This window comes from Sylvia atricapilla, chromosome 8 (assembly GCF_009819655.1).
Source record: "Sylvia atricapilla isolate bSylAtr1 chromosome 8, bSylAtr1.pri, whole genome shotgun sequence".
Lineage (NCBI taxonomy): Eukaryota > Metazoa > Chordata > Aves > Passeriformes > Sylviidae > Sylvia > Sylvia atricapilla.
Window position 1 is genome coordinate 12,901,164 of NC_089147.1, and position 27,522 is coordinate 12,928,685.

General features: G+C 53.1%; 4 protein-coding genes across 7 annotated transcripts in view; 1 reads left to right on the top strand and 3 right to left on the bottom strand.

Moving 5' to 3' along the window:
- Nucleotides 1-1,672: 1,672 nt before the first annotated feature.
- Nucleotides 1,673-5,724, bottom strand: AS3MT (arsenite methyltransferase). The gene is given in 12 exon segments (XM_066323634.1): nucleotides 1,673-1,867; nucleotides 2,706-2,840; nucleotides 3,222-3,364; nucleotides 3,470-3,601; nucleotides 3,688-3,769; nucleotides 4,005-4,074; nucleotides 4,350-4,486; nucleotides 4,559-4,709; nucleotides 4,810-4,937; nucleotides 5,426-5,503; nucleotides 5,506-5,570; nucleotides 5,573-5,724. Coding segments are annotated over 12 exon segments (1,302 nt in total). The 5' UTR covers nucleotides 5,655-5,724; the 3' UTR covers nucleotides 1,673-1,768.
- A 596-nt stretch (nucleotides 5,725-6,320) lies between these two features.
- Nucleotides 6,321-9,523, bottom strand: BORCS7 (BLOC-1 related complex subunit 7). 2 transcript variants are annotated; one of them, XM_066323636.1, is made up of 5 exons: nucleotides 9,383-9,523; nucleotides 8,928-8,990; nucleotides 8,463-8,506; nucleotides 8,023-8,043; nucleotides 6,322-7,570 (listed from the first exon to the last, which is right to left on the bottom strand). In XM_066323636.1, the coding sequence occupies exons 1-5, from the start codon at nucleotides 9,521-9,523 to the stop codon at nucleotides 7,519-7,521; spliced, it is 321 nt and encodes a 106-aa protein (XP_066179733.1). In that variant the 3' UTR covers nucleotides 6,322-7,518. The 2 variants fall into 2 exon arrangements, with proteins under 2 accessions (XP_066179734.1, XP_066179733.1); XM_066323637.1 differs by lacking the exon at nucleotides 8,023-8,043 and having other exon boundaries at nucleotides 6,321-7,570.
- Nucleotides 9,524-10,363: 840 nt separating this feature from the next.
- Nucleotides 10,364-13,885, top strand: CYP17A1 (cytochrome P450 family 17 subfamily A member 1). The gene is made up of 8 exons (XM_066324476.1): nucleotides 10,364-10,687; nucleotides 11,150-11,288; nucleotides 11,801-12,030; nucleotides 12,229-12,315; nucleotides 12,406-12,615; nucleotides 12,801-12,970; nucleotides 13,051-13,154; nucleotides 13,403-13,885. Exons 1-8 carry the CDS (start codon nucleotides 10,364-10,366, stop codon nucleotides 13,669-13,671), a joined length of 1,533 nt encoding a protein of 510 aa, XP_066180573.1. The 3' UTR covers nucleotides 13,672-13,885.
- Nucleotides 13,886-18,404: 4,519 nt separating this feature from the next.
- The window catches only part of WBP1L (WW domain binding protein 1 like), a 58,686-nt gene continuing 49,568 nt past the window's right edge, over nucleotides 18,405-27,522 (bottom strand). For all 3 annotated transcript variants that reach the window (XM_066323638.1, XM_066323640.1, XM_066323639.1), the window contains 2 exons: nucleotides 22,134-22,295; nucleotides 18,405-20,733 (listed from right to left, as the gene is read on the bottom strand). In XM_066323638.1, coding sequence (XP_066179735.1) covers nucleotides 19,997-20,733; nucleotides 22,134-22,295 — 899 coding nt within the window. In that variant the 3' untranslated portion in view covers nucleotides 18,405-19,996. The remainder of the gene's footprint in view (nucleotides 20,734-22,133; nucleotides 22,296-27,522) is intronic.

Genomic DNA, 27,522 nt, shown 5'->3' on the forward strand with positions numbered 1-27,522 from the left:
CCCAATAGGGTGTGGAGCAGAGCACAGTGCTCTGGGGGCTGTAGTCACAAATCTTTCCTAGTCCCAAACCTCATTCGGCTTATCCTAAGGGAATTCCACAGGCCTGCTCCCCTAAAGAGGTGACAAATGTCCCTGAACCACAGCGACGCCCTGCTAACCACAGGGTTATCAGGGAATCAGGAATCTCTTCCCTTTCCCCTCAGAGTGAGTCGGAACATCACAGCCTCTGGCTGCTGCCATCACAACACCCTCTCTGCCTGCCGAGGGAGGACACCAATGCTGCAGAGCTTCACACTAGGAGATCGGGGTTTGGGACATCTTTACAATCACCAAAATACACAGACTGGGGGGTTGGACAGATTATGTTCTTATTATGGTGTTCCTCACATGGGATGCTGCTGCAGGACCTCCTCTTCTCATACACTGCGGGCTGAAAACCCCAAGGCTGTGCATGCACAGGTAAAGCCAGGCAGAGAGGACACCGCTGCATCCACAGCCTAATGAGGACCTCTAATGCTCCACATCAAAGTCAAGTTCTCTTAGCTGCTTCCTCCCTGACACACTGAGAATTTGGGACAAACACAGTGCTATGCAAATGCAGTGGCATTTAAGCTGTGGCCTTTTTCTGTATGCACAGAGCGGGGATCTCACTGCGGGTGCAACTCTTCCCGGGCAAGTTGAAAGGCCATGCCAGGGACTCATGTCTTTTTAATGAAGGGCTTTGCAGGTAGGGCCCCTCCACCCCATCTGCTCTTCCATTCCCACTGGGAAGGCTGTCTTTGATAGCAGGAGCTAATTGCTGCAAACCTCCCAGGATGAGCTATCTGGGGACCTGGATGAAGTCTTTGTAAGTAATCAAGGAAGAGGGCTGGGGGTGGGGTGTGTGTATTAAACAGCTTCTTCCTGCCAAGGTCCCATTAGTGAGGTAATTCCACACAATTTCAGAACAATTTCAGGTGTCCTGAACATCTGGACCCTCCTCAGCCACTGCTACTGCTATGCCAGAGCATCCTTGGCACTGTCCCTTTTCTTTTTGAGCCCAAATTTTATCGGGTTTTGCTTAACTTCCCCCATGCCAAGCAAGATGATGCTTAAAAGGCAGATGGGAAATTTGGTCCCTCCTGGAAAATCACTGTTTGAGGAGAGGTAGAAATGGTCCCTTATTTCAAAGTTTAGCTGTTCAGCAGCCTCCAGCCTTTCCCAAACACCTTCTGTGGGCCAGGTCCTGTGGGATTCATGCTGGGCAGCAGGAATGCAGCCCAGCACTCCCCACCACAGCCTAAAAGCTCTTGCACCTTGCTCTTTGCCTGCTGTGGGATGCAGCTGAATGTGTTTCTGCTTTTCCAGAATTGCTGTATTTCCCTGCAAAACTCTGCAGGTGCAATGCCTGCAGGAGACTCAGGACTTTCCAACTGGATGAATCTGGGGGAAAACTGAAACTTCAGTGGCACTGCACAGGGAAAGAGAGCAATCCTCATCTCCTGGAATAGGCTGCAGGGCTGCAAGACAGAGACTGTCCCTGCCTGTGCACCCAAGCTGTGCAGCCACTGTCAGCCCCACAGTGAGGGGACCCAGAGGACAGGCCTCACTACACCCTGGCCCCACCAGCCCCTCCAGGGAAGCACAGCACCCACGGCCCTGTGGCAGCTACAAGCACACAGCCTTTTGAGCTCAGACATGTATTTGCTCTCTGGTGGAAGACATCACTGGGGCCAGGTCCTTTTGCCCCACTGACTCCCAGCAGTGGTCTGGGGACACCACTTGTCACTCAGCAGCACCCTGGGGGACTACAGGTGCCACCAGGACAGCAGGCAGGACCTGGGGCTGTCAGCCGCTCCAGCAGCTGGAAGGGATCACGGATCTTCTCCTGAAAGACAGAAAAAAACCCAGGGCAAGATCAGGCCAGTGGGAAGCAAGAGGCACCTGAGAAAGTGGCTTCTGCCCCTCACTCAACCCCTGCCAGCAAAGCAACCCAAGTAGACCTTCCTTTTAGCTATCATGGGGGGCAGCTCCTGGGTCACTCCAGCTGCTTTTCCCCTGCAAAAAGGAAGAAGCCAAGAGTTTGTCTGGGACTTTGGCTCTGTTTCTATCTGAGAAATGCCTCCTCCTTGGACAGAGACCCGAGAAAATCTCCCTAAGTACAAGGCTGTATTTCAGGGATACACAGCTGCAGGGTGTTATCTCCCTTGTCTCTCCTGGCCTATCTACAGGCTGGAGGGACCACCAAGGAGAAGAGAGGCTTCCAGCAGATAGAATGCTTTGTGCTGCAGGGTCAGGGTTGGCAGCCAGGGCCAACCTGCTCTTCCTCAGCAAGCGGGAGAGCGATGAGCAGGAAGAAACTGTGAGGATGGGCCATCACCTCCCTGGGGCAGGCTGTGCATAGCCATCCCGTCAGGGGAAGGATGACTCCCCTTGGGAGACCACAGGGAAGTCCAGCTGTCAGCCTCACCAGTCCCCATGGACTTGTTGGGGTGGTTAGAGCAGACACACCTTTGGAGGGCTCCAACTTGGGTAGGGATAAAGTTTGTCCCAACTCAGGCACCAGGCATCACTCTTGGTGTCCCATGAGCACCTGCCTGGCCCAGAAGGACTCGGGTGTCCTGGTAGCATGCCACAACCCTTCTGATACCCCATAGCCACTCTGATGGCATGGGACACTCATGCCCCAGTTCCTTAATCCAGCCATGGAGCTGTTCTCTACTGACCTTCACTCCCTTGCAACAGCAGCTCTGCAGTGCTGCAGAATTGGCCCTGCCAGCTCGGATCAGGAACTCATCTGCAAACCTGGAGCTCTGCAAGATCGCAGCCATCTCAGCATCCACGTCCACCACCTCTCCTTCCTGGGAGCAGAGGAATGGTCATAGGCCTGGGGTCCTGGATATATGTCCCAGGGGACTCCAGCCACCCAGCCAGACAATGGGGAGAGTGAAAACAGGAGCACGTCTTGGCCCAAAACCTGAAGAAACACCCACAAACCCCAAGCATCAGGCTTCAAACCATTCTGGGAAGCCACCATGGATGTCCTGCTTCTACGTTTACCACAAAGCAGTACATACATCTGTCTCCCTTTCCTGTACATTTGGACTCCCCTGGGTTTACACAGCTCCCACCCACCATCCCCTCCACCAAAGCTTGCCCCCCAGATCACAGAGGATGCTGCTGAGTAGCAGCTTCGTCAGCTTTAACTCTTCCCTACAGAGCCCCAGCATGCCTCCCCAAACCTTGAAGGTGAAGTTGGCATCAAACACCAGCTCTCGCTCGTGCCCCACAATCCCGCCATTGTAGATGACCTGGCCTGGCCCGGCCCAGCTGCCACCCAGCACCTTGAATAGGCGGAAAGTCGCAGAAACAAAGCGGCAGTCACCTACAAGGGAGAGGTTGGTGGTTTGGACCCTGAATACCTGGGCTGGGATCCCAGCAGAGCTTCCCACAGCTCCCCAGAGCTGACACTCCCTGGCTGGATCCTCACCGATGATGCCCTCCAGCTCCTTGTTGCTAATGGTGATGGGGCTGGCGGTGACCAGGCATGGGGGGCTGAACCCTACCTCCTCAGCAATGCTGTACAGGTCTCTCCAGTACAGGGCTCCTGCCAAGCATTCTCCTGGCATGAGACCACAGAGATGGGGGATGGAGGCCAAGGTCCAGTCCCCCCACGCCATGTCACCCCCATCCCACAGCCCTACGCACCCCACAGCACCCGGTGTTTCCGGATGGTCTCGCTCAGGCGTTGGCTGGTGTAGACGTCACTGAAGTACATCTCTCCCCCGGGCTGGAAGGCAACAAGGTGTGAAGGGAGACCTCAAGAAGCAAAGGGACAAAATGGGCAGGGAGTATTTGGAACCCCTTAATCCTACCCTGCCTGGGATCCTCTGCAGAGATGACCTCCCCTGACCCCATCCTGCATCCTTGTCTTGCTGGATCCCATTTGCTGCTTCTCAGTGGCACCCCAACAACAGAGCCACCCCAAGCCTGCTTTTCTGCTACAGGCACCAGCCCACCATCACCTTCAACACACGGAAGGCTTCCTGCAGCACAGCCCTCTTGTCAGGGGCAAGGTTGATCACGCAGTTGGAGCTGTGAAGGAGGAGACCATGGCTTATTTGCATCCTCAAGCACACTTAGCACCACCAGCTGCTGTGTGTACCATCACTTCACACAGGACTTGGAAACTCCAATCTGACCATGAAAAGGGCAGTCTATGTTCCCAGACTGTAGCCCAGACTCTGGCTTGGGATTTTCCTTTTCCTAACACATGCTTCTGAAGCAGGTGACCCACTGGGACGCAGACCCAGCCCACAGCCCCGGGAAGCAGCGGGAATGGGGGTGACTGTGGCCTGCATGGCACCTACACGACAATATCGTAGCTCTCATCAGCCAGTCCAACATCACCCAGCTTCTCTATGTAACCATGGAAGAACTCCACATTCGGCTTTCGGTAGCCAAACTTATCCATGTGGTAGGCAATGTGCTTCTTCGCAACCTCGATCTGGCAGGAGGAAGCAAACAATGTGGGGAGGCTGCTGGAAGGATGAGGGGGAGCCCCAGTTCTGTGCCATACTTGGCCCTCGGTCATATCTATCCCAGTGATGTGGCCCTGCTCCCCGACCAGCTGGCTCAGCAGGTAGCAGTCCCGGCCGCTGCCGCAGCCCAGGTCCAGAATCCGGCACGATGACAAGCACTCAGGGATCACTAGACCGCAGCCGTAGTACCTGGGTGGATGCTGATCTGAGCTGGGTGGAGGTGCCCCCAGCCAAGAAGGGACTGCAACCCGTGGGGATGCAGCAGTGGAGGAGAGACCCTTGGGTTTACCTGGCCACCACCTCCTCGTGGATGCGCTCCAGAGCATCCCTCACCACCTTGGAAAGGGGCCTGGCTGAGGTGACGCATGCATTGGTTTTGAGGTCCTCTGTCTTCTGCAGCTCTTTGCCATAGTAATCCTGAGATGGGAAGGACAGAGGCCACTAAACTGTGCCAAGCTTCCCATGCTCTAAAATACGGGGGTCCTGCCTGCACTTGGCATGTACATGCCTACATTCCTCTGGCACGGGCACTCTCCAACCAAAAACTACGCTAAGATCAGACATCCCTTTGCCCACATCCTCCCCTCCCTTTGCTCACTGACACACACCGATGCGTTTTTGCAGGAGGGAATTTAATTCCCATTTTTCAGTAACTTTGCAGGCTGCAGCCACCCTTTCCCTGGCTGAGAAGGGTGCAGGGAACAAGGGCAGGAAAATGCCAGGTTGCTCAGTCCCCCATCCCTGTGCACAACAGGAGCAAAACTGCCAACTGCACCTGGCATTTTCATCTGGGCCCCGAAACAGGCTTTATCCTCCAGCGGCAGCAGGAACTCTGGCACAGCCCAGGCGCTCACCCCCTGCCCAGCTGCCCCATCCCTCCGCCAGTTTCCATCCACGCTGCTCACCTGCACCTCCTGGTGGATCAGCTCTCCGCAGGAAGTTGTCACTGCAACGGGAATGTGGGGCTGCTGGCTGACACCGCAGAGATGGGCGCCACACCAGCTCCTCCCAAGGGCTCTGAATCCCCCTCTTCCCCCAGATACCACAGCACTTTTTGCTTTCTCCCCGCAGAACCCTGAGAACCTCCCCAAACTTGCAATCTAACGGGATGCTCCAGAGGGCAACTGACAACATACCCCCACCCCAAAAAGGCCCAGTCCCAGCTGCCCTGGAGACATGAGCCCCCAGAGCATCCCTGTAGTGTAAATCTCCCCTCCCCTGCTTTGCAGAGAGCCCCTGGCCCCGAGGGCAGCCCCAGCACCACCAGCGAGGCCCTGGCCGGTCTTACTGCCTCCAGCCGCAGCGCCTCAGCCGGACTCTGCCCGGCCCGGGCCACGCTCCTCCCCGATTCCCGGTGCTGTCCCGGCATCCCGCGCCGCCCGGGCCCGCCTTCCGCCCTGACACCGGCTCCCGCCTGCCCCGGGCCCTGGCACACGGCCCGGCGGACACAGGCAGAGCGAGGGCGGCTGGCCGCGCTCCCGTGGTGAGCACGCTGCCATCACTCACTGTTCTTGCGGCACCCACAGCCCCCAAAACCCACCCTGCTGCCTGTTCCCGAACAGGCCCTGCACGGTGCAGCTCTGTCCCTGCTTGCCCCAAAGGCAGGGAGACATAAATTTAATGCCACAGGACTGCTGTGGCCTCTGCAGAGGACAGGACTTTGGAAGGAAGGAGCCACCTGCAGCAAGGTCACACTGCCTTTGCAAAGCCCTCCGAGCTAGAGCAGAATGGGGGATCCTTAGAGGACAGGGACCCACCATCCCAAACCGTCTCCCTGATGCACAGGGACTGCCAGCAACAGAATCCACAACAGACTGCTGCAGTTTGATGGTGTTCAGGACAGCTTTTATTCCCAGCAATTAAGTCGCAGGGAAAACTCTCATTCCCAAAGTGCACCTACAAAGCTGGGGTCAGAATGTCACCCAAGGCAAAAATACTGGCAGGCATGGTGAAATTTAGCCTGAAAAGGCTCTGCAGCACAGGAGCCAGACTCCAGCAGCATTCCAACAGGCATGTGGCAGGCCAGTGTCAGCTCTCAGCCTGCCTGCTCCTATCAGCTGGTGAAAAGTACACTCAGGGAAACAAGTGCTTCCCGTGCACTCCAAGTGCTTCAGATAAGTGACTTAACAAAACCAAGACACAGTATTTATAGTTAGTCCTGGATGTGAACAGGTCACTAGTCTTCAACAGAGCAGTGTAGAACTGAGCACACCAGCTCATGATGCGCTCCTGCCTGCTTCCCAGGCGGGCCTTTGGATACCTTCCCAACCAGATACAAACACACACCACAGCCAAGGCTGCTTCATCAAAAGCTGGAGCAGCAGCCCAGGAAAAGGAATGCAGTTGAAGGCCAAAAGCAGCACATATGGGCTGGCAAAGGGATGATGTTCCAAACTCTGGCAGAAAGGAAAATAAGATAACCTTTGAGGAGGATGATGGCCAAACCACATCCAGCTAGGCCACTGGCAGATGTGTGTGCTTAGACTTCTGGTTTCAGAAATTTTGTGCTGGGACTGGCATCTCAGCCTACACTGAAGCACCTCTCACTTGCCCAGGCACTTGCAGCTCACACTGATTAAAATGCTCTAAATAAACTGCACTCTGTGCCACCTCTGTGGCTAAATACAGACCAGTGGCAAACTGCAGGCACCTGCATTTAAACGCCATGCCTCAATTCTGCATTTCTTGCCAAGGGTGCTGATGTGGGCTCAGCCCCTCATACTGCATGGGAAGTAAGCAGACACAGGAATTATTGGGAGGAGCCAAGTTTCAGGGAGTTTGTTTCAGCAAGGTGCAGGTGCGTGGTTGAGCATTCTGGAGCAGAGGTGTGGATGCAGGCACACAAGAGGGGGCCACGTGCCCAGAAACACACTCTGCACATATCCCAGCTGACATCCAGCATCATCCAGACATAGTTCTGAGCCCCCGGGGCTGGAGGAGAGAGGACGCTTCACTCCCTCAGCGCTGGTCGAGATTTCCTCGTGCCTTCGGCTCCCCTTCATTTCAGCAAGTGACTCAGCTGGTCCTGAAGGTTTGATGAGCGCTCCACACTGGGCACCAAGCAAGAGGAGGTTCATGGTGAGATCTGCTCCCCAGACTGTGCTGTGCTGCCTGTGCCCGAGGGACCAGAGCAGCTCCAGAGCTGACACTACAGCAAAGAGAAACCCTGGGGTCCCCCGACCCCCCTCTGTGTCCCCACAAAGCAAACCTCACTTCCTGCACCCTGCTGTACACAGTTCTGCTCCCGCCACCCTCATCTCCTCTCTCAAGCAGCTTCACATGCTCTATCACACCAGTGAAACAAAAGGAAGTTTCAATATGAATCTCATCTCTGGACTCAAATTCCCATCTCTTCACAATACTGAAGTGTTATCCTGCTGGGCCAGCATATGCCTCGAAGGCAGTTGCAAAAACTTTTCCATTCTGCTTTCCCCCATCCAACTCCATCACCTTTCCCTTTCCACCCCCACGGGTGTGTCCCCCAGGTCCTCCCAGAACTCACTTCTTTTGAATTGCTTCTTGCCTAGATGAGAAAAGGAAAGACAAAAAGAGCATTAAAACCCCAAAATCTCAGTCACGGTTTATGTTATGTCAAACAAGGACTCAAGAGGCCAAAACTCCAGAGTATTTCTGAATTAAGTCCTGGGGGACAGAAGCAGCACTGGCTTCTCCTTCTTAGTTCCAGGGACATTATATAACTCACTGGAGACACAGTGCATGGCAAACAGGAGGAAAAAAATTCAGCTCCCACCCTAAAACAGCCTGAAGAGGGCTGGAAAATTCCAGCTCCAGGGCCTGCTCAGCTTTGAAGAACTGAAAAACAGGAATCAGTCTGAGCTGGTGGCTTCATGCAAAGTCTTTAAGGAAAACAGAAAAGGACTGAGGGATCTACTCAAGATCTACCCAAGAGAGAATGCCTACTTACTGGTGTGCCCTACTTACTGGTACTGTAGATGAGTAGTTATTATGGCCATTTTTCTTAAACTCTGTGGAGAACAAAACAAAGAATGAATGCCTACAGAAATCACAGTGCAAGCCATCCTAATGCCCCGGGGAGTTCCTCCAGCACAGCCACCACTGTATTGCTGCACTACCTCCAAAACACCCCCGCCGGTATGTGTCAGCAGTGGCACACTTCCCTCTCCTTTCCCAGTGACAGGCAGAGACACAAGTGCTTTGTTTCAGCCCACAGTCCCTCAAGCTTTCTGTCAGAGAGACCACAGCTTGAGGGCTGGCTGGTCTGCAGGACACCAGGAGTCCAGCGGCACCGGGTTTGAGGAAGCACTAAATTATTCTGGCCTGCTGCATGAAGTCATGTATTTCGCTCTGATAGCACGGCTGCAAACTGTTCTTACCACCCTCCTGTCCCTAGAAACACTGCTGCTCAAGCACAAGAACACAGCTTACGTCTTCTGAGTGCAAGATGGCATCTTCTTGCATCACCATGTTTCTTGCAGCTTGACCTAGGAGCTAAAAGAAAACGTACAGACCAGGCTGAGACGTTGCACCTTTGCGTTTCCCGAGGCCCCCGTGACGGCTGTCCCGAGGCCCCGGTGACACTTGGGGCGACACCGTGCGGGGATCACCACGGTGTCGTTAGAGCACATCCATCGGGAACAACTGAGGCACCGCTCCTACTTGCCACCCTGGCAGTCACCCTACCGCTGCCACCGCCGGAGTCCCGAAGCGCTGCCCAGCCGCGGCCGCATCCCGGTCCCGCTGTCCCCGTCCCTGCCCACACACTTTGTGTCCCCTCATCGGACTACAGCTCCCAGCATGCATTGCGTCGCCCTCCCCGCTCCCAGCTCCCAGCTCCCAGCTCCGGCCCTGTAATCGGCCGCCCGCAGGCACCAGCCGCTCACCTCGGCGCTACGGGAGCCCTTCAGCACCTGCTTAGTGAGAGCGATCACGTCGGTGCCGCAGCTCGTCACCTTCTCGGTCAGGAGCCCCTTCACCGAGTGGCCAAAGCGCGCCTGGGCATCCGCCGCACCCCCCGCCGCCATCTTACCCCGCCCGCGCCTCGCTCCGCCTACCCCGGCAGCCGCTACGGCGAGTGCCGGGGGCCTGAAGGCTCGGAAAGGCGCAGAGCTCGCCCGCGGTGGTCGGGGACACTGCCGGGAGGGGCTTCTGTTCCCAAAGGACTCCCCAGGACACCTCATCGCCTCGGGCACGGACATCCACAGGCTGCCCAGCACTGACAAGCACAGACCAAGGCTGACCAGCGCTGACCAGGGTTTCTCAGCCCTGGCCAGTGCTTCCCCCTGTACTGACCAGGGCTGACCAATGGTACCAGGGGCTGACCAGCGCTCACCAGCATTGCCGCGGGCTGCCCAGCAGTGTCAAGTGCTGCCCGTGTCTCCCCAGCACTGACGAGAGCTCATGACCAGGGATGCTCCGAGCTTATCAGCATTTCTAGTGCTGCCCGTTCCCTCCCGGATCTGTCGAGGCGCTCCCAGGCTGGGGATGGATTCCAGCGCCCCGCCAGACCGCCCAGCTGGGCTCACGGCACCCAGGACAGACCTCGGGGGCTCAGCTGTCCCCACACCCCCGGCCTACCACATGGCCCTGGGGATGGAACCCCAAGGACGGGTCCGACCCTGGCCATCCCCTGGCCCCCAGCGCGCTGGAAGCAGCTCCCCACGGCCACCCAGGGTGGCCGTGGCCCCGCTGCCCTCGCCCCCCACCATGTGCCCGCAGCTGCAGAGCTGGCCACGGGCCCAGCGCCCGGCTCCCCCCTCCTTGTCCCCCCGATAAGGAGCCGAGCCCGCCTCAGAGTCAAGGAGACGACCCCGCAGCCGCTATAAGGGCCCCCCGCGCGCCGCAGCCCCTCAGCCGGCCCCGCCATGCCGCTGTTGGGGGCCCTGCTGCTGGGCCTGGCCCTGCTCTGCACCTGGCGGCTGGCGCGCCGCCGGGACACCCTGGCTGTGGCCGCGGGGACAGCTCTGGGGCGCCCACGGAGCCTGCCCGCCCTGCCGCTGGTGGGGAGCCTGCTGCAGCTGGCCGGGCACCCGCAGCTCCACCTGCGGCTCTGGCGCCTGCAGGGACGCTACGGCAGTCTCTACGCCCTCTGGATGGGCTCCCACTACGTGGTGGTGGTGAACAGCTACCGGCACGCCAGGGAGGTGCTGCTGAAGAAGGGCAAAGACTTCGCTGGACGGCCCCGCACCGTGAGTCGGCAGCAGGTTTTTGGGGAGCCCTTCCCATTGTAGGATGAGGCAGGGGACGCTCCCAAGACAGACACTGGCACGCAGCAGGACCCGTGTCCCCTCCTCATCCTGCCTGCAGCAAGCCAGGGGCAAGGCGGCTCCTCCCGACCCTGCTCCCCAGGGCGAGCCCTGTCATCCTCCATCCCAAGGGTGCCTGTTTCCTGGCTGCATCCCTGGGCACGGGGACGTGGGTACTACCAGGCTCCCTGCACCCCTGAAGTTCCCTGGGCTTCCTACAGCCCCTAACCTTTGCATCTGTCCCCAGACCTTTTTATCAGTCCTTGGCAGGGGGAAAGGAGAGCTCATGTCCTGTGCTCTGCCTGCCTGCATTAACCTCTAGCCCCCTGACCATTTCTGGGATGAGATGATAATCCATCCCCCAGGGGCTGCCCTTCGGTTACTCTGGGGCTGCCTGTCCCTCAGGTGACCACGGATCTGCTGTCCCGAGGGGGCAAGGACATCGCTTTCGCCAGCTACGGGCCCCTCTGGAAGTTCCAGCGCAAGCTGGTGCACACCGCCCTCTCCATGTTCGGAGAAGGCTCGCTCGCCCTCGAGAGGATCAGTAAGTGCCTCCCCCCAGTCCCAGGCTCCCCCCCCCCGGCTCTGGTTTCCTCCCACGCTGTACTTTTTCTTCTCAAGTGCCCTGATTCCCTGGATACCAAGGAAAGACAGTGGCTCAGCCCATGCCCCCTAGTATTCCCACAGCTTGCCAGGCAGGGGCTCTGTCCCTCTCCTTACTCCTCTCCCGTACTTTACCAACACCTCTCCCATGTGTCTTTTCTACCCTGAACTTTAGTTCCCGTCACTCACAGATGGGGAAACTGAGGCATGGAGCCAGCTCTCCACTCTGCCCAGGAGCACATCCTTGCACATCTCCATTCTGTCTGCTCCTCCCCAGCGCCCAGCATAGTCCCTTCTGCCCATCCCAGCCCTGTCTGGGGGGGTGCCTTCTGCAGGCTGCACACCCTGAATGAGCAGGGGACCATTTCTCCCAGCCCCCAGGTGCCCTTTTCACTCCCTTTGCTTAATCATCACTCCCTCATCACCCCCTGGCCTGCCTCTCCTCCACCCCAGTCTGCCGGGAGGCTGCATCCCTGTGCGAGACACTCAGCGCTGCGCAGGACATGGCCCTGGACATGGCTCCTGAGCTCACACGGGCTGTCACCAACGTGGTCTGCTCCCTCTGCTTCAACTCCTCATACCGGCGTGGGGACCCTGAGTTCGAGGCCATGCTGGAGTACAGCCAGGGTATCGTGGACACCGTGGCCAAGGAGAGCTTGGTGGACATCTTCCCCTGGCTCCAGGTGAGCAGGGACATGGGCACTGCCCATTCCTCTCACCTCAGACAAGAGGAAGGAGCTGGGATGTGTCCTGTAGGAGCCCCACTGAGTTAGGAGGGTCCCTGTCTGGTGACCCACAAGACCCAGTACACTGGTGGGCACTGAGTGACTGCCTGGGGGCCTGCAGGGACTAGGCTGTTGTAATGTGCTTTTCTCCCTCAGATATTTCCCAACAAGGACCTGGCCCTGCTGAAGAAATGCCTCCAGGTCCGGGACCAGCTGCTCCAGCAGAAATTCACTGAACACAAGGTGCCAGCAGGGCCAGGACAGGGAGATGCTGGAACAGGGGTGGTGGGCACTGTGCCCAGGACAGCCTGGCTCATGCATGTCCCTCTGCAGGAAGCTTTCTGTGGAGACACCGTGAAGGACCTCATGGATGCCCTCCTGCAAGTGAGGCTCAGTGCTCAGAACAGCAGCCCTCCAGAGCCAGGGCTGGAGCTGACTGATGACCACCTCCTCATGACAGTGGGGGACATCTTTGGGGCTGGTGTGGAGACCACCACAACTGTGCTCAAATGGGCTGTGCTCTACCTGCTCCACTACCCTGAGGTAGGGTTCCCTGCAGCACCAGGGATGTCATGGGGAGTTTTGGGGAAGGCAGGTGCCAAAAGAGAAGTCACATTCTGCAGATAAGCAGGATTTGACAGGCCATGCTGATGATGCTGGGTGTACTCCACTGTGCACAGGGCACCCTGCTCCTTGGGCTCCCACACTGGTCTTTGCTTTGCTCCCAGATCCAGAGAAAGATCCAGGAGGAAATGGACCACAAGATTGGCCTGGTACGTCACCCCCACCTCGGTGACCGCCCGCTGCTGCCCTACCTGGAGGCCACCATCAGTGAAGTGCTGCGCATCCGGCCCGTGTCCCCCCTGCTCATCCCACACGTGTCCCTTGCCGACACCAGGTGAGACTCCCTTGACATCCAGGTCATGGGCAGAGACTGTGGGGAGGGAGCGACTTCCTCACTCTGTGTCTGCTTTGCAGCATTGGGGAATACTCCATCCCCAAGGGTGCCAGGGTCATCATCAACCTCTGGTCTGTGCACCACGACGAGAAGGAGTGGGACAAGCCTGAGGAGTTCAATCCTGGTGGGTTGTGTGATCCCCATCTGCTCCTGGCCCAAGGCATGGCTGGGTGGGTGCAGCAGGAGAGGCTGAGTCCTGAGGGATGATTGGTGCTGAGACATTGGATCCTGCTCCTGCCCTTCTGGGGCATTCGCACCTCTCTGCTCCTGTGGTTCATGGGAGGGACACAGTCACTTGTGGGTGTGAACTCGGGGAGGTTTCAGGCAAAAGGGATCATCCTGCTGATGCCAGTGGTGCCCCTTCCCCTGCAGGCCGCTTCCTGGATGAGCAGGGCCAGCACATCCATTCGCCCTCACCCAGCTACCTCCCCTTCGGAGCCGGGATCCGTGTCTGCCTGGGAAAAGTCCTGGCCAAGATGGAGCTCTTCCTCTTCCTGGCCTGGGTGCTGCAGAGGTTCACACTCGAGTGCCCTGAGGACCAGCCTCTGCCCTCACTGGAGGGCAAGTTTGGTGTTGTGCTGCAGGTGCAGAAGTTTCAGGTGAAGGCCAGGCTGAGGGAGGCCTGGAGAGCGGCCTCATGATGGGGAGGAGCCCTGGATCCCAGGCAGGGGGGGTGGGGGGTGAGACCACAGAGGCTGCCCCATGGATGGGGCTTATCCAGATAAAGCTATTCCCAACACAGCATGGCTCTGGCTATTTTTTGGGCAGGAGATGGAGGACAGGGTTAAGTGAGGTATGGTGGCCCCGCAACTTGCTGGAGCGCTGGGCTCAGTTGGGAGGCTGTGGCCTCTGAGCAGCAGCTCCTGCTTGCTCACTGTCCTCAGTGCTCACTGTCTGGCTGGATTTTGGCCATCGCTCCGGCAGCAGCACAACCTTCCTGTAACGCAAGGGGCCGTGTTTGCTTTGCTTTTGCCAAAAACTACTGTGCCATGGAGGGCAGCGTGTAATTAGGTTTCTGGTTCTCCATTACTTGACCTCTTAATATTTAACTAAATAGCTGCACAGTCATGGCTCAGGGCCCCTGGAGGGAAAGTAGCCAAGGCAGAGGGGAAAGACCCACAGTGCCCCAGCAGAATGTGACACTCCAGCCCTGCACACCCCCTCATTTTTCCCCTGCTTTCTCTCTTGCGAGCAGGCAGGAAAAGAGATGTAAACTTCCCCACCAGTGAGCCTCCTGCTCAGTGTGTATGAGTTCTTGCAAACCCCCAGCACTTGGCTTTCATGCAGCCCCTTCAACACCGGCATCCAACTCCAAATGGGTCCTGTCAGCCTGTGGAACAAGGGTGATGATGAAGGCAATGTATTTGAAGCCTGGCACAGCACCAGGAGCATCTTCCCTCCTCCCAGTCCATTTTCCTGGGGGCTCAGGGTGGTAGGGAGGAGCTGGAGGAAGAACTGCCATGTACATACCTGTCCCAAGGGCAATCCTCAGGCTGATTTGAGCAGCTGACCCACCAGAAGCCATCCAGAGGGAGCACAGCAGGAGCCCAGCCCCACTGCTGCTGCACAGAGTCTCTGATGGCTTCTAAGGGCTGAACCCCACATACCTTTCTGCTTTCCTACCTGTTTGCATCACACCGGGGTTGCCACTGGGTTTCCAATCCCTCTCTACTGCTACGACACATTGAAGCTTTATGGGTGAAGGGGGACAGGACTCAGAATGAACTTTGGGAAAACTTGGCTGAAAATGATGCTCTGGGCTTCCCTGGGGATTGGCACCTCCATGCCAGCCTTATCCTTCCCCTGCCCCAGATCCTGTCACTGGCAGCGTGTCCTGGTAGGGAGGCTCCACTCCAGTCTTCTGTAGCACTGTGATGCCTCCAGGAGCATCCACAGGACCTCCAGCACATTTGTGCCCCTTTGCCAAGATCTTTGAATTTGCTCTTGGTAAAGGAAAGGATTTTCTCCTTGTCAGAGTCAACAAGGGACCAACACCTTGCTGTTTTCCAGCACACCCACAGAAGTGCTGAAAGCCAGCATGCATCTTGGAGCAGAAATGGGGACCTTTGAACCAGGGATGGTTCTAACCTGGAGAATGCCTCCAGCCCCAGCCTCTTGCAATCCACCTTCCCCATTTGCCAGGGCTGGCATGTGCTGTCCTAGGCCAGGAAACCAGCATGTGCTGCAGATCCCAGCACCCAAGCTGGGTGCTGCAGAGTCCCCCCACCCAGCCCACCTCCTCCCTACCGGGAGAAGATGCTGCTAGGGAAATTCAATGCCCAGGACCAGCTGCCTGGCACTTTGTGAGCTGGTAAACAGCCCTCAGCACGGCTGCTCCCTGCTCTGGGAGTGGGCAGAGGCACCACTGAATGACCCGGCTGGTATTTCTATCCCGACAGCTGCTCCAGGGCTCTGCTGCTGTGCCCTAACCCCTGCCTGCACCAGGAAGCTTCACCTGGGCCATTGGCTCCGCCTCCCTGAGGCAAAGGGGGTCTGCAAGGGAGGAACCGGTAGTGAGGATGGAAACAATGAAGGTTTTTCATTCGGGCTGTTCCCACACTGTTTCTTGGGTACACCATGAAGCAGAGGTGCAGCTTGCCGAGGGCACTGGGCAGAGCAAACCTGAACCTTTCCATCCCACAAACACATTTTGGGGGGCACAGCCACCCCCACTGCACTTGGCTGACCCAGCTGTGCCACAGGGCTCAGCTCAGCTCAGAAGCCCTCCGAGTTTGAGACGCTTCTCTTTGCACCAGGCACCAGCTGACCCTGGACTGTGCCGGAGAGTGACGGCCAGCCCAGGAGGAGCAGGAGACGCTTGGAATACCTGCGGGCTCTGCAGCAGGCATAGTGCCAGGAGAGCTGAGTAAGCACAGAGCTCAGGACACAGCTGTTTGCCGGCCGAAAACAAATCGGGAAAGAAGCGGGCAGCCTGTGACCCCCAGGCACAGAGACTGCAGCGCTTGCACCACCGTCGCGACAGGCCCACAGCGGGCACGCGTCCCATCTGATAAAAACAGATCTGTGCTGCAAGGATGGGGGGAACCAGCTCTGACGAAGAGGCAACTCATCCTGGCCTTCCCAGGCTGCCCACTGTGGGATGCTGTGGGGCTTGCCTGAGCCGCGGGCTGCCTGTCTTCTCCCCCTCCTGGCCTGGTCCAGGCTTTTCCTATATAAACCAAAGGGGGGAAAAAAAGAAGAAAACAGCAGCAAAAGCCTCCCTGGGATGTGTTGCACAGGTGGTGGTAGGGGGCCAGGAAGCAGCAGCCTTCGGGGAGAACCATTCATTCAGGACAGCAAAGGAGTCCATTCACTGGAGCTGGATTGTGCCCCAGCTCCCTGCCAAACTCTGCCCGGGAGCAAGGTCATGCTGGGATGAGCCCAGACAGGGCATGCAGAGAACCAGGGGAGATACGGCTCTGGGAGCCCGGGCTGTGCAAAGCAGCAACTCAGAACCATGCCCAGGGAGTCCAAAACTCCCATTGCTCAGTGGAACAGCCTCATGCTGGCAGTGGAGCCACTCATTCTGCTTCTCTCCAGGATTCCTGCCCCAGGAAGCTTTTGATGACTGTGTAACAGAGGCTTAACTGCACCTCGGCTTTCCTTAGCCTCCAGTTAGGCAGGCAAAGCTCTGACAGCAGGCTGCCAGCAAGCATCAAGACACAATTCCCTCCTCCATCTTCAGCCAACACCCATCCACAGGGTTGTACAAACATGCAGTGATATGCGGCAGGAAGATCACATCAGTTTCCCGATGATGAGTTTGCATCATCGCAGAGCTGAAGAATCCCTTGGGAACACCAAGGAGATGCTGCAGTATCCACTTATCCCAGGAGGATAATCCCCGTTGTGCCCAAGACACTCTCACTGAGCCACCACACTGTGGTCTTCAATCTGTCCCCAGGCCACATAACCCCAGCCCACCAGGACACCTCCTGGGTCCTTGCCCTCGGAGCCAGCTTCAGTAGCCAAAAACATTCTGGCTAAGCAGCTCCACGCTGCCACAGACTCCAGCACAAACTTCAAGGAGTACTGGCAGCCACACCTAGAGCACATTGTAAAAGCAGAAAACTGAGCAGAAAATAGATTGACAATAATGTGCTGTCAAACCTGCTGCATCATTGCAACTCAGTTTTGAAATTACATACTCGGGACTCCCAATAAAACCACCTTATAGCTGGGAATGGGTGGGGTGTGGTACTCCAGTCCTGGAGACGCACATCTGCTCGTGTCCTCATACCTCCAGCATTTTATACAATGTGCATTTGGGGAAGAGCTCTCTTTGGGCCACGCTGGCTTCCTACACAGGCATACATGTGAGGGTGAAGCACCTTTCTAAAGTTCCAAAGCTGGAGCTTTGGGAGTCCTCAATTTTTGGCGTCCTGAAGAGGCACCAGCCAGGTTATGTCCAAGAAGCTCGCCTGCCCCATGTCCTGTCCTGTACCACCCCTTCTCCCCATACCAGTTGCCCCCGGCTGCAGATCTAAAATCCTAAATCATGGAAAGCCAGTAAGAGTCCTGCTCCTCAGGCACTTGTGAGCTGAAGAGACATGGTTTGTGCCCCATTTATTTCTTTATGGTCTCTAAATGCCAAAAAAACCTCCAGGAGTCACAGAAGAGGTACACCACTGCTTCTTCCTGACTTTTTAGAATTAGAAGCATCAGCTCAGCTTAATGGTACTTACCTTACCTTCATTTCCAGAGGATTCCCCTGCCCTCAGTGAGATGGCTGGAAAGCAAATATGGGGATTCCTTATGCCACAGAAATGTTTGCAAAGGGTCCCCCACTGGCACAAGGTCATCCCCAGGACTTACAGCAGCAAACCCCATTCTTTACAGACTGATGTGATTTTTTTAGCTTCCTCTGTAGTGTGAGGAACAAAACCAGGTGCCAATATGTACAGAATTGCTGGGGGTGGCCCTGGGGATCTTTAATTATCTTCTCAAAAGGTACATGTGGTCAGTGTACACAGCTGGAAGTGACCAGCCCCCAGGCTCTGGGGCACGTGCAGCCTGTTACCACTCATCCAGGTATCCAGGCTCCAGACATCCAGGAATGAGGTCTCTTGAATCCAAATCAAAGTCCTTCATTGTTAAGAGCACCCTAAGACACAAACTGAAGAGCTGCCTTTATCAGCTGTTCGGAGGGAACAGAAAGGCTGTGATGGGCAAAGGAGTGAGATTCTTCCAAACCCTGCAAGATAAGAATGCTCTCCTCAAACATGCAGGTAAAATGCTGACATAAGCACCACTTCCCTTTCTCTGTAGCCAGCCAGTGCCAACATACCTGCAGGCAGAATTGTAGAACAAATCCACTAACTAAAGACAGATCTTGTTCTTAGCTCACAAAATGATACTCATACACATGGACAAGTTATCAGAAAAGGCATTATATTTTGGTTTCCACCTTAGTTAAAACTGATTTTGGTTTTCAATCAATCAGATCTGAGTATGTCTGAGTTCAGGTTTCAATTTTTTTCCCCCATAACAGTAATGATCTGGACGACCATAATTATAAAAGGGACAGGGAGAAATCTCAAGAACAAGTCACATAGTCTGAACTGTGCTCTCTTCCACATGAGCACTCTAGGGAATGTTAGTTTCAGCTTTTCCTTTTTTTTTTCTTTTTTTCTTCCTTCAGGTTTTTACTAACAAAAATCTCTACTGTTTATTAAAGCAAAGCTACAGTAAATTTTCTTGCAGTCTTACAGCAGGTTTTCATATTACCAGTAGGACTCGCATGCATGGATTGCAGTCACACACACACGCTCACAGACATTATACAGTAGCCAGTTGCCACCATAAAAAAACCGAAAAGAAAGAAAACAGACATTCATTTCTTTAAGTGGTCATCATTAGAATCGCACCAAACTTTTGGATTAAAAAAAAAAAAATACTGCACAGGTCTTCCACATCTACAAGGTAAATCATCCCTTTCGCAATGGACGGAGCTCTCGTCTCCATTTGTTCAACATGCATCACTAAAGCTTGAAGGCACGCTGGCCAAGGAGAGCCCTGTTCTTTTGTCATCTGAACTCCAGTGTGCTGCTATCGGGGTGCAAAAAAAGGACAAAAATAAAGCCAAGCCCTTTTGCAGCACACCAGGAAAAGGTCATTCGGAGACCACAGTACTTGGAAGGCAGCCCAGCTGCCTGGATTCTACTGCTAACTGTGCTCTTGGAGGCATTGAAGGAACACACTTGTGTTTAAAAATGACACAAAAAGGCAAATTTCTGCAAACCCTTTCTTTTCAAACTGCCTAAGGTAGACTAACACTCCTTCTAGAAGAAACTGGTCCTTCAGTCACCAGCTTCAAGTGGGAAATTTCCTACCTGCTGTCTTAAACACTGAAGCACCAGAGATTATAGGGCTGATGTGTTTGGGCATTCACCAGCTTCAGGGAAACTTAACATCAGGAAAGAAAAAAAAAAAGGAAAAAAAGATGAAAATAGATCCCCAATGCCTCAAGAGCACTATATCAAACCAGAACTCTTGGGCTACTGACTGTCGGCACTGTCAGAAGCTGCTCGCTTCTGGGAAGACACCTGGAGGTTGAAGCCTTACGGTGATCTGGTATCCTCCCAGGGTGAGATTTGCTGAGTTTTACTGATTGTAAGATAAAGCAGTGTTTTGGAAAACTAAAACAAACAAACTCATATAATAACCATCACCAAAATCACCATTGGAAAAATTCCATTTTCTAGAAGGTCTCATTGAGAAACATCAGTCCCTGCTCCATGGAGCAGGGCAGATACGATTAACAAAACCCAGAATGACCCGTCCCCCACAAGCTGGGCCTTTGAGGTCTAGTCCCCATAGTATATTGGAGGGGAGAAAGAAAAAAAACCAAAAAAAACCAAAAATAAGAAGGTTGTATCACCTTTTCCTCCTGTTAAAAGTTTTAATCCTCTTATTCCATTTTTATTCGGTTTTTTTCCCCCCAATTCTCCTTTCCACTCTGCCACCTTAGCTGGGGGAGTTATTGGTACAAGAGTTTGGAGAGTCCTGCTCATTTATTGTGTTCAAGAGTACACACACCGGCTGCCGGGGCAGGTGGTGGTGGCTGTGTTCGCGGTGCTGCTCCTCCGTGGCACTGAAGAGCCCTTCCTCCTCATCCCCGTGGGGACGGCCGCTGCAGCTGTCGCAGAAGTCCAGGGGCCCATCCAGAGCATCATCGATGAGCCCATCAAACTCCTTGAGGTCGTCATCGTGATGACCCCGGTTGCATACGCAGACTTCTATGCCCGAGTCGCCGGTGAATCGGCGCTGCCTGCCCGGCGTCTTGTCCTTGGCGTCGGGAATGGCGCTGCTCTGCTCTAAGCTCTCAGAGCTGTAACCTTTCAGCAGTTCCTCCTTGCACTCCGTATCCTTATCGGGACCGGCCCTCTCCACTAGCTCGGCTCCTGTGCTGGTACTGCCGGGCTCGACGCTTTGCATTTTGCTGGCTCTCTCGCCCAGCACGGTGGTGGAGGGCTCGGGGTCCCCGCGGCCGGGCGCCCCGGTGCTGTCAGTACTGCTGTTATTGCTGCTGGGTGCTGCAGAGCTGCTCTGTGCTGGCTGCAGGGTCCTGGGCGTGTCTGGGATTGTGCTACTGCTGCCTGCTGGGACACACTGCTGATGTAAGGCACTGTATGGGGGCGGAGGGGTCGGCGGTCGGTTCACCACTTCCTCATAGGGAGGTAGCAAATAATTTGGCAAAAACCCTAGAAGTGGGAGGCAAGGAAAAGTTATTTCAGGAGCAGCATATCTCAGGAAACAACTCACTAATACAGGTCAGTATGGCATTTGTCACCCACCAGCGCCTTCCTCCTGAACAGCACAACAGGCTCTACAAAGGGGAGCCAGAACCTGTCCCAGATGTGGCGTGTTACAATATAGAGAAGCAGCAAACATGGCAGAGGAGGGCACTGTTACAGGAGGAGATGGACACAACTGGGAACAGCAGCCTGATCTCCTGGCTCTCTCTATACTTACCAGGCAAACCTCCCTGGACCATGTATCCCAATACAGCCCTACAAACCACAAGGAGGATGGCCTGTGTTGGCTGGAGGGAACAACCCCCCAGCCCTCTCCCACATTGCTTTCTCAGCCAAATTTCCATCTTCAAGAGCAAAGACTTCATCTCACAAAGCATTGTGCAAACATGAAGAGACATAAACAATTTCAAGGAACTTGGAGATCTGGCTTTTGGTTGCTGTTTCAATGCTGGATTCAATTCTTCTAGTGCAGTCAGAATAAATTGGTAGTACTGGCAAAAGAGTTTGGATTATTGTACTTACAGCCTTTCAAACCCATGAAAAATTTTGTTTATTTCCTAAGAGGCAACAAAATAGTCCATATAGACAGAATGTACTTAAACACTGGAAACATTTAAGGATAGCACTGCAATTTTCCATGTATGATTGAATATCCCTGGGGCTGGGGAGGAAAAGGCTGCTGGGGATGATTTCTGAGGTGACTGCCAGAATTTAACAAGAAAAGCAAGTTTATACATGCAATTCAACAGTCTGTCAGAGGAAACTCAGCTGTGGCACCTCCAGTCAGAAACAGACTTGCTGTTCTAGCACAGCACATCAGAACACAAGGAGAGCACAAAGTGATTGTACTTTCCCTGAGTTGTGGGCAACAGCTCCTTCATGCAAAGTCCTTGGGCTGTTCACCAGTAGCATGGCCTGGAGACAACAGCACAGGGTGGGAGCCAGCAAAGTCTCTGCTGAGACTCCACTTTCTCCCGGTCTGTGTGACCAAATTTTGTGAAGCCACTGCCCACACCTCAGTCCCACCAGCAGCATGTCTCGGCGGGAAAGGAGAAACATCCACAAAGTCCTGAATGAGGTATTTTAGGAACCTTTGCAGAAAAACACCCAGGGAATCACCACACTCTCAGAGGTGGGTGTGAAGGTGCTGTAGTTGGTGTGCTTCAACTCCAGACTCAGAGGGGTTCAAATGCATCCACCAGCATCTCTCCTCTGCATGTCACGGTTAGGCATGCCCACAGCCCCTCGCTGAAGCCAATTACTGCTCCTTCCTTCCACCTAACAGGGGAAACTCGCTGCTGCCATGCTCCCCGTGGTCTCCAGGCAAAGCAGAGTGAGGTACATACGGAAATAGAAGGGCAGGGCTGAGTAGTTATGGGCCTCCCGGTACGCGATCAGGTTGATCTCGTGCTGCCGCTGCTGGGCCTGGAGGCGGTGCTTGGTGCGGCGGTGATGGCACACACAACAGCAGCTGAGGATGATGATGATGGTCCACACCAGCCAAAACCCTGCAGGAGAGGAGAGCCAAGTGTTAGCCATTGTGTGAGAGCTGCATCCAAACCCAGGAAACCCAAGAAGCCAATGGAGAAGATCATCTGAAAGCCTGGATCTGAATTTGGACTGCTCTAAAGGCAGAAATATGTCTTAGGCCAGGAGGCCTCAACACTGACCTTCCTGCCTGTGTGGGACACTGCGACTCCAACAGCCTTGCCAGAAATGGATAACTCTGAATGCACGTTGGTACAACATGGATCATGTTCAATAGGTACAACTATGGAGAAGAACCAAATATGGAGACAGGGCTCCCCTCTGCATTGCTCCTACCCGTTGGTTACCATTTCTTCTAGCCAAAAGTGAGCAGAGCTGTGAATAGCACTGAGCTTGCCTCCCACAGCCACTTTGGTTTGAAAATAACAATCAAGACACAAAAGACACTCTGCAGATTGACCACAGAAGAAGAGAAAAACCCCAAGCACTATGTTTTGCTTTTGTTTGCACTGCTCTTTAATTTCCAGCCCAAATCCTTCATTGTTATGCTTAACAAAAACATGCTCTTTTTCCATAAATGTCTCAAAATATTTTTAAAACTTATTTTTGTATTCAATGTCTTAAATTATCCAAAATTAAATTAAACTAGCCTCCCTCTCTGAATCCTCAAGAAACCTAACTTCTGCTTTGTTTGTGGTCATGTCTGGTTTCTGTGCACTGTTGTACCGTATGTACGCTGCTCCTTAAAAGAGAATTTTAAAAGACCACTTCCTGAATTTTACCCACACCCTCCAACATGTGGAATAACTCTCCCTTTCCACAACTGTCTCACTTGCATGCACTACAACATGTTTCTGAGACACACTTCAAAAAACTGGAACATCCACTCCAGATTAGGCTTTTGTCTCCTGCAACTGCAGCCCACAGCTCGACCTATCCCCAGTGTCTGTAAGCTCTATATTTTCTAAGCTCAGTTTTTGTACCTGAAGATACTGGGAGAACTCTTCCTTTAGAATCACATAAGCTTAGCAGTCACTCCTCACTAGAGATCACAACACTGTTTTTCTTTCTGTAACACCTCTGCCTCTCTTCACTATTCCAAGCAGTCAAAATGGAGATTCCTAATGCCACAGCCCATTTTCAGGATAGTATCAAACTGCTTTCAGGATAGTATCAAACTGCCCTTCTCTCTCCACTAAAAAACTCCAGTCATGCCTTTATAATACCTTGATGTTTTCAGCACCCCCTGCTGTGTTTGCACTGTTTTCTCTGCTAGATGGAGAAAGGTGAACAGTTTAGGAATTGAAAGAATGAACGGAGTATTGCTCTGGCTCAGGACAAAGGGCAATCTATCGTTATCACCCATCTCAGAGACCTGCACTGGGCTGTTTGCAGGTGAACTCGATGTGCCATATTGTGTCTCTGAGCATTTCGCCTCCCTGTGTTGTAACCCAAATTCCTCACGTATTTTGGCACAGCAAACTGAAATCTCTCTCCTGCCTTGTGCAATCTGTATTTCCCTAATCAACTGGAACCTGCCTTACCACTAAACTTATCAAAACCTGCTATCAAATGAAGGTGTTACATATTCCACTCCCCCCCCTCCTTTTTTTTTTTCTTGGCTGGAAACAAAGGTTCCTGGGTAGTTTCTCTGGCCAGCCTGCTCAGCTGTACCACGATGACCAGAGAGACAGTGATCTTCACTCCAGAGAAACAAAGGACAAAGGACTCAAGATGCTCTCTGCACTTCCCAAACCAAAATGGGAATGTGGCCACTGACCTCCGAATACCCTCCTGTTCCTAAAAAAAGCCTTTTTATATAAACTAAAAGGATTGACCCAGTCTACCCTTCATTCCAAAGCCAAACATTTTGCAACCATTCCTGCAGCCTCTATCATTACCAAAATCTTGGTACACAAATCCAATACTTCAACTGTCTCACAGTTTGAAGACTCTCACCAATAAATACACTTTATTTCTCGCTAAAAGAAGGTCCCTTGGCTCTTGCTTGCTGAGGAAGCAAGAATACACTCATCAAAACCAGGTCATTGGCACAGCATGCCACCATGTACTAAGGCAGGCCTGCAGTTCATCTTCTAAGTACTCCTTATTTTTGAAGAGCAGTCCATGATCATGAGTTCAGTAACAATGGAAAATTACACCCAGCTATCCAGGGATTTTAGCTACAGTTATGAAAACAGATGCTTTTAAACATATTTGATCATCTCCTTTCCCAAGGAGTCTACATACAATGGTAGCAAGCAGCACTTAATTAGTTAAGATGTCCTGGAGAACTGCCACTGTTAAGCAATCTCAGCTGTAGCAGCCAAATATTTCTGCAGGGAATAATTGCTCCCACCCAAGCCTGCATCTAGAAGATTAAAAAAGTATTTCTTTAGAAAACTTCTCTACCCATTCCAAAAAAAAAGTCCCAAAGTGCTCTGCACACAAACTGATGCACAAGCTCAGAGTAGGGGTCAGAGTAAGCTCAGCCATTCCTGGGAAGAGGTGTGGCAACTCTGTTAACAACACGCAGTAACAACATACAACAACTTAGGATAATAAATTAATGTTGGATCCTACTGAAACCGCAGGTGGCATTTAAGTAAACACACCATAATTTAGTGGATTGCAATTTGGCCTCAGTGCCAGGAACAACACCTTCATTCTCCTGCAAAGGGTCTGTGCATGCTCGCAAATGCGAGCGGATGAGATCTGTTGTTTTTCATGAGAACTTCCAGAAAAAAAACCCACTAATACCACATTATTGCCTGGTTTCATTAGCTGCTGACACTTCCTAGAGCTTCTAGGAATTACTCAACCCCTGACTCAGCATGAGCCTGGATGGAGGACTCAGCACAAGCCTGGAGGACTTGCCTGGATGATCACAGGAGATCAGCAGCATGTGCCCACCACAGTCATTTGCTGCCCTGGCTTCTGGCACCCTCTTTAATGGCTGTGTCCCCACCTTGTCATTCAACAGCCCATCTGCACCTTAGGGCTGGAAAGTGCATCACAAGCAATAGGATGGGACACCCATGGGAGCTGAGGCACACGAGGAGCTCCCTGGCTGTCACTTGGGCAGAGGTGCCAGTGCTGGGAGAAGGACTGAGCACAGCTCTGGTTGCAAGCCCAGCATGGTGCTGGGAGTTCAGGGCCTCTATAAAAGGCTCTACAACACTCCCTTACGAGGAGTTTGGGCACTGTTGCAGTTTTGGCTGCAGAACAGAAAATTGCAAAAGCCTAGCAAAAACATAGTGTGGTCATTTATTCGGAATAAAACTATGCTCCAAGGCCAAGTGCAATTGTAAATATTATGTCTAAAAGTATGGAGTGAACAGTGAAGATGTTCATGGCTGAGCTGTGCATTTGTACACCTGGAGAGGCTTGGCTTCAAACTAGCAGCAGGGAGGTGAGTTGAGCAGACCACTGGCCCATGCAGCCAGCAGCTCATTTGGCAGGAGGAGAATTGCAAATTCACCCAAAGACAACACGACACGAGCAGGAAACGCAGGGGCTAAGTAAGCATAGCAGCAGCACACCCTAACACCCTCTTCAGGGTAAAAACAGGTACCAATTCTGTCTTGTGCTGAAAATGGGTAAGGTGTACAGAGCAACTTAAGTTTGGCATTAAAAAGCCTCTAAAAGCCAAGTAAAACTGAGCTTCTGGTTGTCTTCAATGTCCCCAAAAGCCTTCACTGCTGTCGAACATCTTCCTCTTGCTGTTCAAAATGTACCTTCTTCCCAAATGGATACGAGCTGCTTTTCAGCAGCATTGTATTGAGCTACTGCTGCACTCACTGGAAAAGGAAAAATGGTTGGGAGACATATTTGAAGCCAAATTTGCCATTCAGTATCTGATCTGAAAGTATTTTCCATAGCCACCTGGCAGTGACCACTGGGAACAAAAACTTGTGGCAACCTGAAGACAACATGACAGATGAAAAACAGTGACTTTGGAAATACAACTTCTGATGGATACCCTGAGCACAAGCAAAGTAAAAGTCTGGAGCAAAACAGGCACTAGGAGACCACTAGACTTGAAGGCAATTTCAGTCTTGCTCTTGGTTTATGGAAGAGTCAGAAGTTGCAACACTCTCCAGCCCAAAAACGACTGAGTCCTGAGAAACACTGTATATTTTTTGCTAAATTCACTGGTGATGCCTACAGGTGGATAATGCTGCAAGTACAGGTGAAACAATCACAGCTGAGGAGTGATTGATTGAGGACTGATTATTGCCAAGAGATTTCCCTGCCAGAGCAACAAAACCTTTCATAAAAGTAAAAGCAGCACCAATCTGGAAGCTCAGAGCTGTAAGCCTGACATGAGCATGAAGCTCATGAAGTCAGAATGGGAGCTGCAGAAACACCTGGGAATGGAATTATGTCCCGTGAAAGCCATTTTTCGCAACCAGAGGAAATACTGAAGAAAGAGAAGGCTGATACATCTGCAGCATTCTTGGGAAAAGGAGTCCCATCACATGGTCATACATCAAAGATGCTTCCTACCAGCTGTGAAAGGACATGCTTAAAGCTTCAAGAAAACTCCTTCTAGTACAGTAACCATAGTTTGTTTTGTTCAAACTTCAAAATAAGTAAGAATAAAACAGCTTAAGAATTAAAAACCAGAGCACTCCTTCTTCATGAAAAAGGAGGGAGTAATGTTTGCTTTGACGCTGTACTGTATTTGCTGCCTGGGATGTTGCCATCAGCAATGCCGTTGAGGGAAGCTCCTTTTATCCTCTGCAAAATGGAAAATGTTTTCTGGAGCGTTCCAAGGGTATGAACAGAGAAATTTGCCCTCAAGTTCATGGTAAACTTGGGCAAATGCCATGGCTCTGTTGGCAGGAAATCCCCTAAAAGCAAGCCAAAACATACTGCAAAGTGCCTTTGTGTCTGCCTGACAAGCATCTGGGTAATAGCTTTGGCTCCATGAGAGCTGGTTCTGAACAGAAGGAGAAGTGGGACAATTTCATTGACTAAGAAGTGTCCCAAATGGTGCCCTCACAGTCAGTCATGGCTGGAAAAAAACTGTCTTTCAGAGGGCCAGCACTATAATCAAAAAAGGGAAATTTACTTGGTACCACAACCTGGATGCCCCTGGGTTTAATTGTGCCCTTTGGAAGAGAGGTCACATCATCTCCTGTTGCTGCAGGCACAAGCCTGTAGGAGCCAACACGGCAGCTCAAGAATGCCAGATGAAGGATCCATGCCACAGGCCCATGAACATTTTAAGAAGGAATAAAA

Excerpts from the sequence above, each read along its gene's own strand:
- CYP17A1 (XM_066324476.1), top strand. The coding sequence starts at position 10,364 with ATGCCGCTGTTGGGGGCCCTGCTGCTGGGCCTGGCCCTGCTCTGCACC. Across the intron at positions 12,031-12,228 it reads ACATCTTCCCCTGGCTCCAG|ATATTTCCCAACAAGGACCT; the intron begins GTGAGCAGGGAC and ends TTTCTCCCTCAG. Across the intron at positions 12,316-12,405 it reads AGAAATTCACTGAACACAAG|GAAGCTTTCTGTGGAGACAC; the intron begins GTGCCAGCAGGG and ends GTCCCTCTGCAG.
- BORCS7 (XM_066323636.1), bottom strand. The coding sequence starts at position 9,523 with ATGGCGGCGGGGGGTGCGGCGGATGCCCAGGCGCGCTTTGGCCACTCG. Across the intron at positions 8,991-9,382 it reads AGGGCTCCCGTAGCGCCGAG|CTCCTAGGTCAAGCTGCAAG; the intron begins GTGAGCGGCTGG and ends GTTTTCTTTTAG. Across the intron at positions 8,507-8,927 it reads CCATCTTGCACTCAGAAGAC|AGTTTAAGAAAAATGGCCAT; the intron begins GTAAGCTGTGTT and ends TGTTCTCCACAG.